Source organism: Saimiri boliviensis, chromosome 19 (genome assembly GCF_048565385.1).
Source record: "Saimiri boliviensis isolate mSaiBol1 chromosome 19, mSaiBol1.pri, whole genome shotgun sequence".
NCBI lineage: Eukaryota > Metazoa > Chordata > Mammalia > Primates > Cebidae > Saimiri > Saimiri boliviensis.
The window spans coordinates 31,078,697-31,098,940 of NC_133467.1; the positions used below are offsets into that span (position 1 = coordinate 31,078,697).

At 44.1% G+C, this 20,244-nt stretch overlaps 1 protein-coding gene across 1 annotated transcript in view; it reads left to right on the forward strand.

Annotated features, from left to right (window-relative positions):
- Positions 1-4,979: 4,979 nt before the first annotated feature.
- Positions 4,980-20,244, forward strand: part of CD244 (CD244 molecule) — a 36,890-nt gene continuing 21,625 nt past the window's right edge. The window contains 1 exon segment of the mRNA XM_074390106.1: positions 4,980-5,400. Within this exon segment, the coding sequence (XP_074246207.1) occupies positions 4,986-5,400 (415 nt within the window). The 5' untranslated portion in view covers positions 4,980-4,985.

The window sequence follows — 20,244 nt, forward strand, 5'->3', positions numbered from 1 at the left end:
AGTGTAACCTCTGCCTCTTGGGTTAAAGCAATTCTTATGCCTCAGCTTTCTGAGTAGCTGAAACTATAGGGGCCCACCACAATGCCCAGCTTTTTTTTTTTTTTTTTTTTTCTGTATTTTTAGTAGAGACAGGGTTTCACCATGTTGGCCAGGCTGGTCTTGAACTCTTTTTTTTCTTTTAAAAATGGGGTTTCACCATGTTGGTCAGGCTGGTCTTGAACTCCTGACCTCAGGTGATCCTACTGCCTCGGCCTCCCAGAGTGCTAGGATTACAGGCGTGAGCCACCGCGCCAGGCCGGTCTTGAAATCTTGACCTCAAGTGATCCATCTGCCTTGGCCTCCCAAAGTACTGGGATTAGAGGCATGAGCCACCATGCCTGCTGCACACACACACACACACACACACACACACACACACACACACATATATATATATTTTTTTCTTAATGAGGGAGTCTTGTTTCATCTCCCAGACTGGAGTGCAGGGGCATGATCTCAGCTCACTGCAACATTTGCCTCCCAGATTCTCCTTTCTCAGCCTCCTGAGTAGCTGGGATTACAGGTACATGCCACCATGCCCAGCTAATGTTTGTATTTTTAGTAGAGATAGAATTTCACCATGTTGGCCAGGCTGGTCTTGAACTCCTCCGTTCAAGTGATCTGCCTGCCGTGGCTTCCCAAAGTGCTGGGATTAAAGGCATGAGCCATCACACTCAGCATCCTGCCTCATATTAAAATGATTTTACACCATGGCCAAGTGGGATTTATTTCTGGAATGCAAGAATGGTTGAACATATGAAATCTGATCAACCTAACACACCACATTAACAGAATGAAGGACAATAGCTATGTGATCATCTCAGTGGATGCAAGGAAAGCATTTGACAAAGCTCAGAACTCTTTCGTGATAAAACACTCAACAAACTAGGCAGAGAAGAAAACAACCACAATGCAATAAAATAAAACACACATAGAAAAAATCCACAGCAAACATCATACTTAATGATGAAAGTTTTTCTTTTATGTCAGGAACAAGACAAGAATGCCCACTTTGGCTACTTCTATTCAACATAGTAGTGGAAGTTCTAGTCAGAAGAATAAATCAAGAAAAACAAATAAAAGTCATCTAAATTGAAAAGAATAAGTAAAATTATCTCTGTTAACAGATGATATGCTTTCATAGGTCAAAAAAAACCCCTAAAGATTCCACAAAATATTGTTAGAACAAATAAACTCACCAAAGTAGCAAGATACAGAGTCAACACACAAAATTAGTTGCATTTGTATACACCAACAATGAACAATATGAAAATGAAAATTAAAAATTCCACTTACAATAGCACCAAAATGAATAACACACTTAGGAATTAACTTAGTCAAGGAAGTGAAAGACTTATACAGTGAAAACTGCAAAAAATTTCTGAAAGACATTAAAGAAGGCTTAAATAAATGAAAAGACATCTCATGTTTATGGATTTAAAGACTTAATATTGTTAAGATGTCAATACTACCCAAAGTGATTTACGGATTAAATGCATTATATATCAAAATCTCAATGATTTTTTTTTGCAGAAATAGAAAAAAATCCATTTTAAAATTCACATGGAATCTCAAGAGACTCCAAATAGCCAAAACCATCATGAAAAAAAACTAAGCTTGAAGACTCACATACCCGGATTTCAAGACTTGCTACAAAATTACAATATTCAAAGCAGTGTGCTACTGGCATGAAATCAGACATATAAACTAATACAACAGAATAGAGATCCCAGAAAAAAAACCTAGCATATATGGTCAAATGATTTTTGAGAAGGTTGCTAGGACCATTCAATGGGGAAAGGGCAGTGTTTTCAACAAATGATACTGAGAAGACTGAATATCCACATGTAAAAGAATAAAAGTTGGGACCAAGCATGGTGGCTAATGCCTGTAATCCCAGCACTTTGGGAGGCCAAGGCAGGCAGATCACAAGGTCAGGAGTTTGAGACTATCCTGACCAACATGGTGAAACCCCGTTTCAACTAAAAATACAAAAATTAGCCAGGCGTGGTGGTGCTACTTATAATCCCAGCTACTCAGGAGGCTGAGGCAGGAGAATTGCTTGAACCCAGGAGGTGGAGGTTGCAGTAAGCTGTGATGGTGCCACTGCACTCCAGCCTAGGTGACAGAGGGAGACTTTGTCTCAAAAAAAAAAAAGAAAGAATAAAAGAATAAAAGTTGGACTCTTACTTCCTAATACCATACATAAAAATTAACTCAAAACGGATCCATGACTTAAATATAAGACCTAAACTATGAAACTCTTAGATCAAAATAGGACAGAAGCATCACAGCATTGGATTTGGCAATAATTTCTTGACCATGACAATAAAGCATAGGCAACAAAGGAAAAAGGGAACAAAGTGTCCTTCATGAAAATTTAAAAATGTGCACCTGAAGACACTGTCAACAAAGTAAAAACTCACAGACTGGGAGAAAATATTTTCAAATCACATATCTTATAAAGAATTAACATCCAGACTATGTAGAGAACTCCGAAATTTCAACAAAATACCAAACAGCCCAATTCAAAAATGGGCAAAGGACTTGAACAGACCTTTCTCCAAACAAGATATACAAATGCCTAATAAGCGTATGAAAAAATGTTCAGTATCACTAGTGATTAGAGAAAGGCAAACCAAAATCATAATGAGATGCTACCTTATACCCATTAGGATGGCTACTATAAACAAAGCAAAACAAAACAAAGCAGAAAATAACAAGTGTTGGCAAGGATGTGGAGAAATGGAAACTCTTGTGCACTGACAGTGTGAATGTGTTTTAGTTTGTTCTCACATTGCTATAAATAAATACCTAACACTGGGTAATTTATAAAAATAAAAAAATTATAAAATAATTTTATAAATAAAATATTTATAAAAATAAAAAAATCTATTCCTTAAATCTCTATAAGGAATAGAGATTTAATTGGTTCATGGTTCCACAGGCTTTGCAGGAAGCATTGTAGCTTCTGGTAGGCTTCTAGGAGGCCTCAGAAAACTTACAATCATGGCAGAAGGCAAAGGAGCAGCAGGCACATCGTACAATCTTACATGGTGGGCAGAGGAAGGGAGAGAGAGGGGAGAGGTGCCACACACTTTTAAATAGCCAGATCTTGTGAGAACTCTTTTATGAGAACAGCACCAAAGGGGAAATCCATCCCCATGATCCAGTCACCTCCTACCAGACCCCACATCCAACACTGGGGATTACAACTGGACATGAGATTTGAGCAGGGACACAGATCCAAACCATATCAGAATGTAAAATGGTACAGCCTCTGTGGAAAACATTATTAGGTTCCTCAAAAGATTAACCTTAGGCTGGGCGCAGTGCTTCACGCCTGTTATCCCAACACTTTAGGAGGCTGAGGAGGGTGGATCACCTGAGGTCGAGAGTTCAAGACCAGCCTGGCCAACGTAATGAAACCCTGTCTCTGCTAAAAATACAAAGGGCCTCTTTTTTTTTTTTTTTTTGAGACGGAGTTTCGCTCTTGTTACCCAGGCTGGAGTACAATGGCGCGATCTCGGCTCACCGCAACCTCCGCCTCCTGGGTTCAGGCAATTCTCCTGCCTCAGCCTCCTGAGTAGCTGGGATTATAGGCACGCGCCACCATGCCCAGCTAATTTTTTGTATTTTTAGTAGAGACGGGGTTTCACCATGTTGACCAGGTTGGTCTCGATCTCTCGACCTCGTGATCCACCCGCCTCAGCCTCCCAAAGTGCTGGGATTACAGGCTTGAGCCACCGCACCCGGCCCCTCTTTTTTATGATGTAACAGTGTTACATTCTGTTACCCTGATGTCTTCCCTTAGAGCTCAAGAGCACTAAGTACATAACACACTTCTTGAGTGCCACAGGCAATACTCTTAACATTTTCACTTCTTACATAACATGGAGTACCATCTTTCCAACCTTCAAAATTAGTTTCTTCATCACCAGTAAGGCTATTACCAAGTCAATGCTGCGTGTTTTAGGTATTTACTGAAGCTGGAAAAAGAAGTATGTTGACTGGTGCCTTGCTTTTCTTAAAGGCTTCTGCCTGAAAGTGACCCTTTCTGTTTACATTGCTTGGCTAGAGGAAGTCGCATGGTCCTGTTTAACTTCAAAGAGAAGTACAGCCTTCCATGCCCCACCCTGCCCCAAAAGAGGAGAATTGTATCACAGTGAACAACACTGATTACCGGAAAGGTTTTATGCTGAGGTGTTATTAGTGGTCTTTGTTTCTTTCTTTTTTTTTTTTTTTTGTGACGGAGTTTCGCTCTTGTTACCCCGGCTGGAGTGCAATGGTGCGATCTCGGCTCACCGCAACCTCCGCCTCCTGGGTTCAGGCAATTCTCCTGCCTCAGCCTCCTGAGTAGCTCGGATTACAGGCACGCGCCACCATGCCCAGCTAATTTTTTGTATTTTTAGTAGAGACGAGGTTTCACCATGTTGACCAGGATGGTCTCGATCTCTTGACCTCGTGATCCACCCGCCTCGGCCTCCCAAAGTGCTGGGATTACAGGCTTGAGCCACCGTGCCCGGCCCTATTAGTGGTCTTTCTTTGTGGTTGTAACAGGCAGCAGAGATGCATGGCAGCTAAGTCAGCTCCGGTTCTCCCTCTCCTTCCCCTCCCTGTCCACCTCTCTCCCACCTTCCTTTGTTTCACAGTGCGATGGACACTTATCATGACACAATCCAACAACTAGAATGTTAATAATCTACACCTGTTTCCGCGTTCCTCTAAGTAACTCCCTCCCTCCCTTCTTCCTTAGTTTTTGCCGTTATCTCCATTTGTGGTTCAGGTACTATTGCTTAAACTACCTTGTAACAATCATGCACACACACAGCGCACATGCCTAAATGACACGCTGGTCAATGTTTCTGTTTTTAAACTACATAAAAATACTATCGGATAACTGCGCAGGCGCAGAAAGAACGCCTTTTTTCTGAGGATCCGGCAAGATGGCAGAGGTAGAGCAGAGGAAGCGGACCTTCCGCAAGTTCACCTACCGCGGCGTGGACCTGGACCAGCGGCTGGACATGTCCCACGAGCGACCGAGGCAGCTGCACAGCGCGCCCCAGCCGCGGGTGCCGGACCCGGGCCTTCGGCGGAAGCAGCTCTCGCTGCTGAAGCGCCTGCGCAAGGCCGAGAAGTAGGCGCCGGAAGTGGTGAAGACGCACCTGCGGGACGTGACCTTCCCGCCGGAGATGGCGGGCCGCATGGTGGGCGTCTGCAAGGGCAAGACTTTCAACCAGGTGGACAGCAAGCCAGAGATGATCGGCCACTACCTGGACGAGTTCTCCATCACCTACAAGCCCGTGAAGCACGGCCGGCCGGGCATCGGGACCCCTCACTCCTCCCGCTTCGTCTGCTCAGGTAGTGGCTCTGCTAATGAAGGCACACAGATCTCAAAACAAAAAACGATCATATTATATATTGCCTTTTGGTGCTTATTTTTTTCCTATGGCATTACATAACTACTATTCTCCTACGTTGTCCCACATTCATTTTCAATGCTATTGAGTTGACATTTTATGAATATATCACAGCTTGTTTTTCTACTCTCCCATTGTCATTTATTTTGTTTCCTTTTTCCCCCAATAATAATAATAATAAATGCTGCCGGGCGCGGTGGCTCAAGCCTGTAATCCCAGCACTTTGGGAGGCCGAGGCGGGTGGATCACGAGGTCGAGAGATCGAGACCATCCTGGTCAACATGGTGAAACCTCGTCTCTACTAAAAATACAAAAAATTAGCTGGGCATGGTGGCGCGTGCCTGTAATCCGAGCTACTCAGGAGGCTGAGACAGGAGAATTGCCTGAATCCAGGAGGTGGAGGTTGCGGTGAGCCGAGATCGTGCCATTGCACTCCAGCCTGGGTAACAAGAGCGAAACTCTGTCTCAAAAAAAAAAAAAAAAAAAAAAATGCTGCTATGCATATTGTCTTATGTGTCTCCAGGTACATATGTGCCAAACTTTCTCTTGTATGTGGGTATATAACTAGATGTCAAATTGCTGGATCATTAGAGTTTGTAAATATTTTACTTTACAAGATAACACCAATTTATTTCCACAAAATTGTACCAATTTACACTCCTATCAGCAGGTATATAATTGATCCAATTGATTCATATGCCCTCAAATACTTGGTATTACCAGACTTCTTTATTTTTGCCCATTAAATTCTCAAACTCAGCTTCCCAAAGGGTTGAGATTACAGGTGTGAGCCTTCGTGCCTGGCCAGAGGCAACTTCTTAGAAGGAGAGGGTATGTCAGAAAAACCCAGAGAGCTTCAGATGAAAATCATGTAGGGAGGTCGGATAGGGAAGGGATGGAGGAAGAAGAAGAGGAACTCTTAGAGGAACAGGAAGTCAGTTTTAGGTTCTTCATCTTCTGTAATCTCATATGTGAATGTGTGGGCACCTGCAACCTGTGTGGTAGATTCAGTGACACACAGAATCAGGGAAACTGTCGGCACTGGTAAGAATTCTACATGAGGGATAAACAGCAATGTGAAATAGAATAAAACAGCAACATGATGTAGAATAAAATACTCCACAGTGAAGTTTTGTCATGTTAAAACAATTTCATTTATGGTCAGTTATGGATATTCAAACCGTTAAAAAGATAACCAGTAAACTAGACAAATAGATAAACAGCAATGTGAAATAGAATAAAATACTCCACAGTGAAGTTTTGTCATGTCAAAACAATTTCACTTATGGTCAATGATGGATGTTCAAACCATTAAAATGACAGCTTGGCTGTAAGTTATATTGGTTCTTTTTCATGCTCCTGATAAAGACATACCCAAGACTAGGAAGAAAAAAGAGATTTAATTGGACTTACAGTTCCACATGGCTGAGGAGGCCTCAGAATCATGGTGGGAGGTGAAAGCTATTTCTTACATGGCAGCAGCAAGAAAAAATGAGGAAGAAGCAAACCAGAACCCCCTGATAAACCCATCAGATATCGTGAGACTTATTCACTATCATGAGAATAGCACAGAAAAGACCCACCCCTATGATTCAATTAACTTCCCCCTGGGTCCCTCCCACAACATGTGGGAATTCTGGGAGACACAATTCAAGTTGAGATTTGGGTGGGGACACAGCCAAACCATGTCATAAATTTATCTGATTACACCACTAAACTTTGATCACATGCACTTCTTTTTAGGTGCACACACACACACACAAAAAAAAAAACACAAACAACACACACACAAAAACACATGGCTTGCAGAAATGACTTTATCATTATAAGCTCAATTTTCATTTTCCATATTTGTAATTCACAAACTAGATGGTAGGGCACTTAGAAGTCATTTTTTTTAAATTGCAAAGCACCTGGTTTACTAATATGTCAAACATAAAAATCTCAGAATATAATTTCATACTAAATCAGATTCTGATTTATACAATGTAATAAAATATACAAATGTACAATACAAATTTATGTTTAATTATCTTTAAATTGTAGGAGGCTATTCTATGGTGCATTTTCCTTGCAATTTGGGAAAACTCTTTCATTCATTTTTCATTTACAAACATTTTGTTCCAACACAGGGAAGTAGAGATTGATTCCATTTCCCACACTACATTGCTAGCGTCAGAGAGATAGCTCTGCATGGTCAGAGCTGTTTCTCCACAATGAATCTGGCAACAGCAAGTTTCTTGTTATTTTGAAATTCTGCAGTGAGTTAAGACATGGATTGCACTCTTTGGCCCTTGCTCCTGGGAATGCGTGTTCTCTGGATTATTTGATGTCCCGTGAATTGTCTTGAGAGGCTCTATTTTCCATCTTCTTTTTGAGACTATTCTCTTACCTTTAACCTGAACCTGAAAGTCATTACAGCCAATTAATAAACTATAAATGGCTACTTCTCTTCCAACAAGTGAAAGCCCCCAGAAGAGAAATACAGATAGAAGGGGAAGTGATTTTCTAGCCCTTTTAAGAAAAAGAGACAGAAAAAGATAGGTTGTACTTATTAAAAATATTGTTGTGGTTTTATCAAACAGGAACACAGACAATATGCAGATAGTTAGAAATAAAGGCAATGAGTTCTCATTTAGTGTCTAGTATTACAGAATTTATTTGTTGAATTCTTGCAAGATCGGTTGACTATACCTATGAGATCAGTTGGGCTCTTTTTGAAGGGTTCCTCTTTGACGACTTTATTTGTATATATATATATGTGTGTGTGTATATATATATATATATATTTTTTTTTTTTAGTGGAGACAGTGTTTCTCTATGTTGGTCAGGCTGATCTCAAACTCCCAATCTCAGTGATCTGCCTGCACTGGCCTCCCAAAGGGCTGGGATTACAGGCATGAGCCACTGTGCCTGGCCTCATCTTTGATAACTTTAACAACTTTCTGGTGGTACAGTAAAGGATTAACCTTGTCCAAAGAGAGGTCCGACATTTGCCCTTGGTTCCTGGGAGGTAATCTCTAAGCCTTGAAATGTCCTGTCTGATAAGAGTATCTTTATTACTGGGGATCTTCTTAGCATTGTCTATGCTAATAATGTGATTTATGGTGGGAGCTTTGGCCACATAGCATCAACTCAGTTTCTGGAGGGGCCAGAGACTATGGTCAGCCACGTGAGTGGTCAGCCATGTCTATGTGACCAAGCCCCAGTACAAATTCTGGACACCAAGACTTGGAAGACTTCCCTGCTTAGGAATACTCTGTGTGTACTGTCACACATAGTTTCTGGGAGAAGTAGGCCCTGTCCGCACAGCTCCACTGGAAGTGGTGTGACTGGTTCCTTTGTTTGGGACTGCCCTGGACCTTGCCTTAGGTACCTCTTCCCTCGGTTCATTTTCATCTTTGTTTTTTGCTTTAATAAACTCTAGCCGTGAGTAAAACAGCTTTCAGTGAGTTTTGTGAGTCATTCTAGTTAATTATCAAACTGTCTTGTCTTCAAACCTGAAAGTGATCTTGGGGATCTCAAACTTAACAATTTGTCTCAGAAATGGGTGGTCTTGGGAACTCACGAAATTTGTACTTAGCATTAGAAGTGGGATTTACTGGAATGACCTGGACTCACTGAAACTGGTGAAAGCATGATTTGGGAAAGGGAAAGATGAAGGAGTTTATGAACCTTTGATTCCTAGATGGCTGCTATCCTTTAAATCCCCTTGTTTGAGTCCCCGTCCCAGACTTCATAGGGAGCTGGTGAATATGTGTGGAAAATGAAGCTTCGGAGTCTCTGAGTTTATCTTGATTTAGCAGGTCTTGCGTCCTCGTGCTAAAGTGGTGGAATTGCACAGAAGGGCACTCTGCACAAAACTTTGGCAGGGCAAGATAAAAACTCCGTGAGGGCAGGGACCATGGTTACTTAGCTAACCAGTCTATCTCAGGGGAAATATAAATGTCTTCCTTAGGGAATTCATTCCTTCAGCACTTGACACTCTACTATCAACTCGGAAGAACCAGGCGCTGGACCAGGCTTGGAAACACTAAGCTAAGAGGAGCATAGACTTTGTGTTGAAGAGCTCAGGGCTGGGGAAGTCAGTGCGTAGAAAAATTGCAGTTTTTTTTTTTTTTTTTTTTTTTTTTCCGAACGGAATTTCACTCTTGTTGCCCAAGCTGGAGTACAATGGCACTATCTTGGCTCACTGCAACCTCCACCGCCCAGGTTCAAATGATTCTCCTGCCTCAGCTTCCCAAGTAGCTGGGATTACAGGCGCATGCCACTTTGCCTGGTATTTTTAGTAGAACTGGGGTTTCACCATGTTATCCAGGCTCATCTCAAACTCCTGACCCCAGGTGATCCGCCTGTCACAGGCTCCCAAAGTGCTGGGATTGCAGGCGTGAGCCACTGCTCCCAACCTTGTTTCTGTCTCCCAGGCTGGAGTGCAGTAGCAGGATCTCGGCTTACTACAACCTCCATCTCCCAGGTTCAAACGATTCTCCTGCCTCAGCCTGAGTAGCTGGGATTACAGGTATGCACCACCACACCCAGCTAATTTTTGTGTTTTTAGTAGAGATGGGGGTTTACCATGTTTGTCAGGCTGGTATTGAACTCCTGGCCTCAAGTGATCTGTCTGCCTCGACCTCCCAAAGTTCTGGGATTGCAGGCATGAGCCACCATGCCCAGCCTACACATAAGCAGATAATTGTGTGATAGAGTTTGTCAAGGACCACAAGACAGACACACACTAAGTGGTACAGCTGCTTTGAGTCCAGTTTCCAGGGGATGGTAGGTCATCCACATGCCTGGTGGGAAGGATGGAGCTGGGGCTGTGGTCAGGATTGGAGAGGCTGATTCCTAATTCATATTTGTCAGTGGCTTCCAACAGTTGGATCTTGTTTCCCACCTGTCATATGAGGAAGTTTACCCTTCTTTGTTATATTATGTCTTGTGTACCACTTCTCAAGGTTAAGGACATGGCCAGATCGACTCAAACTTACAATTTGTCTCAGAAATGGGTGGTCTTGGGGACTCATTGAGGAAATTCCCCGGGGTTGAAGGCTGCGCCTTGGAAGGAGACGGAGGAGACAAGAGATGATAACCGTTAGACCAGCTGGAAAATGCTACTCAGGGCTTAAAAAAATGAAAACAAAAACACAAAAGCCTCGCCTATGTCCATGGTTTTTTGTTATGCATATTCTCGAGTATCATTTTTAATTTGATACTGAAAACTACCTTGTGAAGGTGGGGAGGAGGTATTGTTGACCCTACAGGCTCAGAGAGTAACTTGGCCAGAGTCACAAAGGTTGTAAGTTGCTGATTGGGAGCTCGAAGTCCAAGTCTTTGACTTGTAAATCGAGAGCTCTGTCCAGAGCCCCGCTGCTGCCTCCACTGGCAGCTGAAGCTGTCAGTCTGCTGCCCCCTGTCCAGTTCAGACAGGGTGGCTGGAAGTGGATCAAAGCATGAAAAAAGAGAAGGGTGGACTGGAAGGGAACAGAAAGTATTTGTCATTAAGGGGAAAGCAGAAGGAAGAAAGAAAGAGGCATGAACCCTGGGGCCCGGCCTTGAAGCACAGTGTTCCAGGGGAGCGGGGAAGCCGCTGCCCCCACCCCTTTATGGGGGCCTGAGCAGATCCAAAGCTGCCTTGCCTTCCCTGGAGGGTCGCATCCAAACATGGATGGAAAGGCAGCAAAACTAGGCCCATGTCACTTTTGGGAGGAGGCAAAAGAGAGAAAAGAGAACTACTATGGAAAAGTAGAAAAAGAGGAAGGGAGGTAATCTAGACACACAGATCAGAAACATGGAGCAAAACAGATTTTTCTTTTTGGGACGGGGCCTCTCTCTGTCGCCCAGGCTGGAGTGTAACGGTGTGATCTTAGTTCACTGCAACCCCACCTCCTGGGTTCAAGTGATTCTCCTGCCTTAGCCTCCCAAAGTGCTGGGATTACAGGTGTGAGCCACCAAGCTAGGTGCAAAACAAATTCTTATGAAATAAATTTAATTTGCATGTGCTTAAGCTTTGGCGTCAACTTGCATGGAATCCCAGGCTTGTTAGATTTTTCTGGTGCCTCCAGCCATTAGATCTGTCCTCTGTTCCCTCAGCTACTACTCTTCTCCTTGTACATCGTTAGCCACTTATCCTGGGTCCTACTTCTCAGCCCACTCCTTCTCCAGCCCCTCTTTACTCCATCTCCACAATGTCTGCTGGAATGGAACAGCCTGGGATGCTGGCTCTTTGGCCCCCATATGGGTCTCTCCATATTGCCAGTAGGATTCAGAGAATTGGAACATTTCTTGGGCTGAAGCAGGGAAGGAGATACGATTTTGAAACTGGCTTTGTGAGTCACTGTGAGCTTCAAGCACCCTCCCACTTGAGGCAAGCTTCACCAGTTTGGCTTGTGGGAACCAGCAGACCAGCTCCAGGTGCTGGGGCTTTCTCAGTGGCCTTGTCAGCTCACAGCAGACGTTCACGCCTCGAATTGAGGAAACTGTGGCTGGACGGCTGTAAGGCAGTTCTGCTCCCCATTGTCCTCTTGCTGACTGGGAGCTGCTGAGCCCGTGGACGGCAGAGTGTCTGGTGGGGTGGAGGGGCTGGCCTGGTCCCGCTGTCCTGTGGGGATGTTGGGGCAAGTGGTCACCCTCACACTCCTCCTGCTCCTCAAGGGGTATCAGGGCCAAGGTAAGGAGGTCCTACCTGGCATGGGGCGGGGGACTCACATGATGGGCTAGGGACTGTGCCCCTCGGGGAGATCAGAGCCAGAGCCACTGCTTGTGCCATGTACATGGTCATCTGGAACTGTGACTCCGAGCAGCTCCTGACAGCTCTGACATTCTAAATCAGACAGGACAGGCTGGCAGTGCACTGGCAAATCTGTGAGAGGGGCATCCTGTCCTGCCATCTGCAATTCAGGAAGCCTTGGGTGAGGAGATTCCTTCCCACTGGCTCCGATTTACCTTTCCGTGAAGTGGAGAGAGAAGCCTTCTTCCAGTTGCCTGTAAAGATGAAGAAAATTGCATCCTCCAATTGTGGCGTGAGAGAGGAGAAGCAGTCCCAAGGAAGCTGGGTGGTTCTGGAGCTGAGAGACAGACAGATGGATCCCTGAGGCAGGAGAGCTGAGCCTGAGAAGGAGAGGGTGAGGCCAGCAGCCATCCAGATGCCACGGGAGCCTGGAAATTATTAGGGACATGTTGGCTTGGGGCAGAGAAGGAGACAATATGAGGAAGCTCCACAGCAAACCTAAAGCTGTCAGCCAGGCACGGAGCCACTGAATGTTTACTCCCAGGGACCCCAGCTGAGGGCTGCTCTTCTCTTTCTCCAGCCTGCTCTGAAACCTGGATCCTGCATTTAATTTGATTTATTAATTAATTCATTTATTTTGAGACGGAATCTCCCTCTGTCGCCCAGGCTGGAGTGCAGTGGCATGATCTCGGCTCACTGCAATCTTCACCTCCTGGGTTCAAGCAATTCTTATACCTCAGCCTCTCGAGTAGCTGGGATTACAGACATGCACTGCCACGCTTGGCTAATTTTTGGGTTTTTAGTAAAGACCAGGTTTTTCCATGTTGGCCAGGCTGGTCTTGAACTCCTGACCTCAGGTGATCTGCCTACCTTGGTCTCCCAAAGTGCTAGGATTACAGGTGTGAACCACCGCGCCCGACCGGGATCCTGCATTTTAGATCAGTAACTCTACAGGGGTTTCACAGGGGTGGAGAGCGTGGAGTGAGAAGAGGGTACACTCTGGGCACAAAGAGGGGAAACTGAGGCATAGTGTGTGGGTTCAGGGCCGGGTACAATCCCCATATGCAATAAAGTTCCATGCCCAGGTACTCAGTTCAGTTACTGAGTCCCTGAGCATTCTTGTGTCCTTCAGGAAGATGTGGTCAAGGCTCAGGTGGACTCGACATTTGTAAGGATTACAGGCAGCCTAGGGCAGAGCCTGATGAGGGACAGGGAGCAGGGAGGGAGGTGTGGAGCCTGAGGCTCTTGTGAGTGGGCAGCGGGGACCCAGTGGCCCAGGATTCCAGGCAGGAGAGCTAGGTTGGTACCTGGTCTAAGGAGCCTTGAAAGCAGCTCAGAGAGCTGAAGGAGGACTGTTGGGATTGGTGCCTGGCTGTTGGGATGAGCATGACAGAGAAGCTGAGGTTATGAGCCTGAGGTTATGAGCCTGTGTGACAGAGGGGGATGCTCCCTTCACCCCCATTACCAGTTCTTCAGCGCTATATCTGGGCTTGGCTATGCTGGCCCTTGTAAGGTGAAGCTGGTGAGTAACTCAGGCACAGGGAGGGATGGACTTGGGTCTCCCTGAGCTGCTTCCTCCTCTGTCCTGTGTCTGTGAGGCTGGCCTGGCGTAAGCTGACTGAAGCCACTCTATTCAATTTTTAAACTTTTTAGTTAGAAATAATTGCGAAGTTCCACGGAAGCTGCAAAAATAGTGCAAAGGATTCTTGAATTTCTTTCACCTAGATTCACCAGTGAACATTTTATCATATTTACTTTATTTCTCTTTCTCTAGCTGTATGTGTATGTGTGTATAATAATTTTTGTTGAACCACTCGAGAATAAGTTGACTTTATGTCCCTTTGCTCCTAAATATTTTAGCACTTACAGCCTATGAACAAAGACATTCTTATGTTACTACAGCACAATTATCAAATTTAGTAAATTTAACGTTAATACCATCAAATATGCCACCCATATTCACTTGTTACCAATTGTCCCAAGAATATGCTTTATTTTAGTTTATTTTTTTGCTGACCCAAGATGCAATCAGGATCATGTATTACATTCAGTTGTTACGTTTCTCATGCTTAGTCTATGACCACACTTTAGCCTTTCTTCATCTTTCTTATACTGCATTCTTGATAGAGGGATAAGCCAATTGTTTTGTAGAGGGTTACTTAATCTGGGTTTGATGTTTAGGTTATCATATGATTCAGGTTATCATATACATTTTTACTTTATATCATTATCATTATTTTTTTTTTAGAGACAGAGTCTCGCTCTGTCACTCAGGCTGGAGTGCAGAGGTCTGATCTCGGCTCACTACAACCTCCACGCACCCCCATCCCCACCCCCGGTTCAAGCAATTCACCTGCCTCAGCCTCCTGAGTAGCTGGGACTACAGGCGCACACCATCACGCCCAGCTGATTTTTGTATTTTTAGTGGAGACAGGGTTTCACCATGTTGGCCAGGCTGGTCTTGAACTCCTGACCTCAAGTGATCTGTCCACCTTGGCTTCTCAAAGTGCTGGGATTACAGGCATGAGGCACCACACCCCGCATTTTATTATTATTTTTTTAACAGAGGATCTCATTCTGTCACCCAGGCTAGAGTGCAGTGGCATGCTCATGGCTAACTGTAGCCTTAACCTCCCAGGCTCAAGCCATCCTTCCACTTCAGCCTCCCCAGTAGCTGTAACTACAGGTCTGCATCACCAGGCCTGGCTAACTTTTGTATTTTTTGTAGAGATGAGGTTTCCCCATGTTGCCCAGCGTGGTCTCGAATCCTGGGCTCAGGCAATCCACTTGCTTCAGCCTCCCAAAGTGCTGGGACTACAGGTGTAAGCCATCACACCCAGCCATCATATGCATTTTTAAAATTATTTTTTCTTCTTAAACATTTTTTTTTTCTGTACCCATTGACAGCAGATATCATACGCATTTTTGTCAGGAATACCACAAAAATGATACAGTGTCTTTCTCAATGCATCCCATCAGGAGTCATGATGACAGTGAAATTAAAAGAAATTTTGTTTACTGAGAAATTTAACAGGTGTACTATTTATGTAAGATGTGGGTATAACTTACATAAATTATGTAAGATGTGCATATAAGATGTACATATAATTCTGGAGCTTTGCAAAAGTCTTCTAAAGGCTTCTTCTTTCATGCAGAGTAAAAAAACCCATTCATTTTACAATCATGCATGACTTGCGGGGCCCTAAAGTTCATTTTGAACCCTAAATTCAGGTTTCAGTTGTCCATTCTTTTTTTTTCTTTCTTTTTTTTTTGGTGAGGGACAGAATCTTGCTCTGTTCCCCAGGCTGGAGCACAGTGGCACGATCTCGGCTCACTGCAACCTCTGCCTCCCGGTTTAAAGTGATTCTCCTGCCTCAGCCTCCTGAGTAGCTGGTATATGCCACCAAGCCCTGGCTAATTTTTGTATTTTTAGGAGAGACGGGGTTTCACTATGTTAGCCAGGATGGTCTTGATCTTCTGACCTTGTGATCTGCCCACCTCAGCCTCCCAAAGAGCTGGGATTACAGGTGTGAGCCATTGCGTCCGGCCTCAGTTGTTAATTTTAAGGAAACCCCAAAAGACACACACGCTAGAGGCTGTGAATCCCTAGATGCTTTGGAGCCTGAGATGAGATACACTAGACGATAAAAGGGCATAGGTGACCCCATACAGATTAGCTCCAAGGGTTGCCAGCTGTTTGTGTAGATTGTGTTGGAACATTCCCTTCTCAGGGAGTGGTGTCTAATTGCGATTGCTTTGGCTGGGATCCAGGCAAGCTGTAGGAAGGCTGGAGTCGTTTTTGCTCTTCTCTTCCTCATGGCACATCCCCTCCAATAAAGGGTGAATGGCAAAGTAGCTAGACACAGAAAAGAGACTGGGACTCAGTGCACCCTGGGCTACAGCACCATCCAGAAAGGAATCCACAGAAATCACTTTAAGGCGACCCAGGGCATTGTCTTGTTTTTGTTTTTGTTTTTGTTTTTGTTTTTGTTTTTTTTTTTTTGAGACAGAATCTTGCTCTATCACCCAGGGTGGAGTGCAGTGATATGATCACAGCTCACTGTAGCTTGACCTCCTGGGCTCAAGCAATCCTCCTGCCTCAGCCTCACCAGTAGCTGTGACTACAGGCATTCATCACCACACTTGGCTAATTTTTAATTTTTGTGTAGAGATGGGGTTTTGCCATGTTTTCTGGGCTGGTCTTGAATTCCTGGGCTCAAGCAATCCTCTTGCCTCGGCCTCCCAAAGTATTGGGATTACAGATGTGGGCCACTGCACCCAGCCAGCCCGTTGTCGTCATAGACAAACCTTTCTTATTGAAGTGAAACATATAGAAAAGTACACAAAATTAAAAATGTACATCTCAATGAGTTATTGTTAAATGAACACACTCTTGTGTCTACCCCATGGGTCTCTCCCATTCATTACCTCCTCTGTCTTCCACAAATATAGCCACAATTTTGTCTTCTAGCATCACAGATTAGTTTTGCCTGTATATATGGAATCAAATGGTATGTGCTCTTGTGTCTGACTTCTTTTGCTCAACATCTTAATGAGATTTATGTATGCTATTATTTGTAGCTGATCATTTTCATGGGTACATAGTATTTTATTGCATGACTATATCACAGTTTATTCAGTTATTCTATTATTGATGAACCTTTGGGTTGTTTTCAATTTTGTTTTTGCTATTATAATAATTCTGTGTTGAACCTTTTGTGCATGCATGTCTGTTGGGTGTATCTTTAGGGGCAGAATCATGGGATATGTGTACATAACTCTAGCAGATGCTGCCAAACTGTTTCCCAAAGTGGTTGAACCAAATAGTGCATGAGAATTCTATGCTGCTTCAGGGACACTGGCTTTTGGTTTTGAAGGTCTGCAGATGAAAAATGAAACTGCAGGAATGTGGAGCCTGGCAAGAGGCCAAAGGCAAGGGAACTACATTCCTGTGATATCTCTGGTATCCTGCATGATATTCTGACGAGTGCCATTTTTAGGAGTTATGTGAGATGCATTATTGGATTAATTAATTAAATTGATTCATAAAACCCTTGCTTGGATTGTTTGTTTTGCTGTTGTGATGTTTGAATTTCTTGTCTCTTCTAGTTCCCTGTAGGATTCCTAGTTTGCAAACTTTTTTTCCTATTCTATAGGTTGCCTTTTCACTATGTGGATTGTTTCCGTTGCTGTACACAATTTTTTTTTTTTTTTTTTTTTAGTTTGCTATAATACCATTTGTTTATTTTGCTTTTGTTGCCTGTGCTTTTGAGGGTTTATTTATAAAATCTTAAACTAGCCCTTATTATGGTTCAAGAACTATGCAAGGTTTTTGGGGGGAAACAAAGATGAAACAGATGTCTATTCTATCCTTAGAAATCTTTCAGACAGAGGAAAATCGGTACATATAATTACAGCTATACGGGCAGATGGGAATGCTACGTGTCATTAACAGGCAAGATATATTTAGAATAAAAAAGGAGCTAAGAAGATGGAGATCCCTTCTAGGGAGGAACACTGGGGAACTGGCCTTAAAGAATAAATAAGAGTTTAGGAGGTGGGTACAAAGTAGAAGGACAACTGAAGCGGAAGAAACCGCCCAGAAAAGCAGGAGATGCTCAGGGCTAGGATGGGAAACAGGAAAGGCAGAGGCACCTGTCATCGTGGAGAAAGAGTATGACATATGAAATGATTTGGTTAATTAATGTGAAGAATGGGACTTGGGCTAGGTGAGTTTTGACAGAAGTAAGGGGGTTGCATTGCCTGAGGAGGGGAGTTAACATAGCCAGTGTGAAGCTAAATAGAGAGGAAGAAGAAGGTGGGATGTGGACCCTGTAGCATACTTTATCTATCTTATGATTTTACCTTGACTAGGGCTGGATTGCCCCATACTTTTGGAATGTCAGTGGGCTCTATTCGCTCAGTCCCCAGCAGGTACATCTTTTGATGCCTTCACCCTAAGTCTGGTAGCACAACCCTAGCTGAGAAAACTTTAACATCCATTTGCTGGCTGGTGGAAGTTCTGCTTGTTCTGAGACCCTCCCCTGCTCCTTCTCCCAGGTGCTCAGTCCCCACACCTTCCTCTGACTGGCAGGTCCAGGCTGGAGGAAGCTGAGCTGACTCAGAGCCCTGCACATGAGCTCAGGGCTGAGCATAGCTCACTGCTGGGTCAGATTGTCTCCTTGACCATCCTCTGTTCTTCCTAAGGCTGCTGTGGAGTTAATCACGTGCCCTGTGCTCTCCCCTTCAGAGTTACTGGTTCACCTCATCCGTTCTTAACCACCGGAAAACAGCCCCCAAAGCTGCCGAGCAGTAGCAGCAGCAGTGGCAGGGGCCCTGGGGCCTTCCTGGACTGTGACCTCTTTCCTCTGAACAATTTTCACTTGTTGGGTTCTCCTCTATCTCTCACAAAATGTGTGAGAACTTGCGTTGAAGTTACATTTTCATACCAGCATTTCTTCTCCCCTATCTGGCGTGTGTACCCCGCTCTGGGACAGAAACTGAGGTCTTTTTAGTTTGCTATAATACCACTTGTTTATTTAGCTTTTGTTGCCTGTGCTTTTGAGGGTTTATTTATAAAATCACAATACCCTGCACATAGTGACTTTTCTATTTGCCTTTTCACCATATCTACTCTGCACCCCGGCCCCGGCACCCACCCCTTCCAGCCCATCCGTGGAAAGTCATTCCAACTATCTGCCTCCTTCCCACACTGGACTGTTGGGGGCTGCAGGAGAAAACTCAGCAACAAAGAGCAGCTACAGAGTCATAATCTCTGACCCTAGCTGGGCTCTCTGTGTCCTGGGAATCCTTATTTCTGGCCCACAGCTTCTCCCATTCCCCAACAGGTGGAAGAATTCCACAGCTTCATCATCCCTTCAAGGCCCTGTTCCACTGTCACAGCCTCCACAAACCAACAACCTCCTTTAAGAAAACCCCAGAAGCACAAGTTAGGGATTCTGCCAACCTTTGCCAGCAGTTCTCCAGCGTCCGTGTATCTCATCTGCTCCTGTAAATGACCACATTTGCCTCTGCTCAGGGAAAGGATGCTCTTGTCCTGCCCTTGACCAATACTGCCCTGTGTGCTCAGGGCACCAGAGCTGCTTTCAGAAGTCATCTAGGACCTGGTTGGTCCATGAAGACATCCCTGATCTCTCTTCAGCTGCTCCTTTTCTGCCGGCTTCCCACCCTTAGTACAGTTTCCTTTCAGATGAAAAATCAAACCAACAAATCAAAACAATACCTGGTGTTCTCCTCTAGCTCCTTCTTATTTGCAGATCAACCAGTCTTAAGTGTATAAACTAATACAATATTACATAAAAATAAAATATAATGGCATAATTTTTTTAAAAGACCCCAAAGGCAGTAATAGCATGAGGACTGTAGATCACACACTTCATTCTTTAAGTATTTAGAAGTCTGTGGCCGGGCACGGTGGTTCATACCAGCACTTTTGGAGTCCAAGGTGGGTGGATCACTTGGGGTCACGAGTTCGAGACAGCCTGGCCAATATGGCAAAACCCCGTCTCTACTAAGAAAACAAACAAACAAAAAATTAGCAGGCATGGTGGTGGTCACCTGTAGTCCTAGCTACTCGTGAAGCTGAGGCAGGAGAATCACTTGAACCCGGGAGGCAGAGGTTGCAATGAGATTGCGCCATTGCACTCCAGCCTGGGTGACAAAGTGAGACTCCCTCCGTCTCAAAAAAAAAAAAAAAAGTTTAGACAATAACTTAACCATTTCCCTGTGTGATTCCTATTTAGTTCTGTAACAGCAGAGAACAACCTTCTTCTACACAGGGCTCTACATTCTGATCTGCTGGTGGATTATACTGGAGTTTACCTTATCATTATTCATTATTCAGGACATTCATATTCAAGTACCTTTTAATATTTGTGCTACCTCTCACAATTTTAGAAAAGATAAAAATAAAATAAAACCGCTACAAAATACCTAAAAATTAAACTCATGTTCTATTACACCACTCTCCAAACCTGCTCCATCCTTACAAGACCCATAAGCCACACGTGTATTGCATTCCCTAACCGTGCTGCTGTT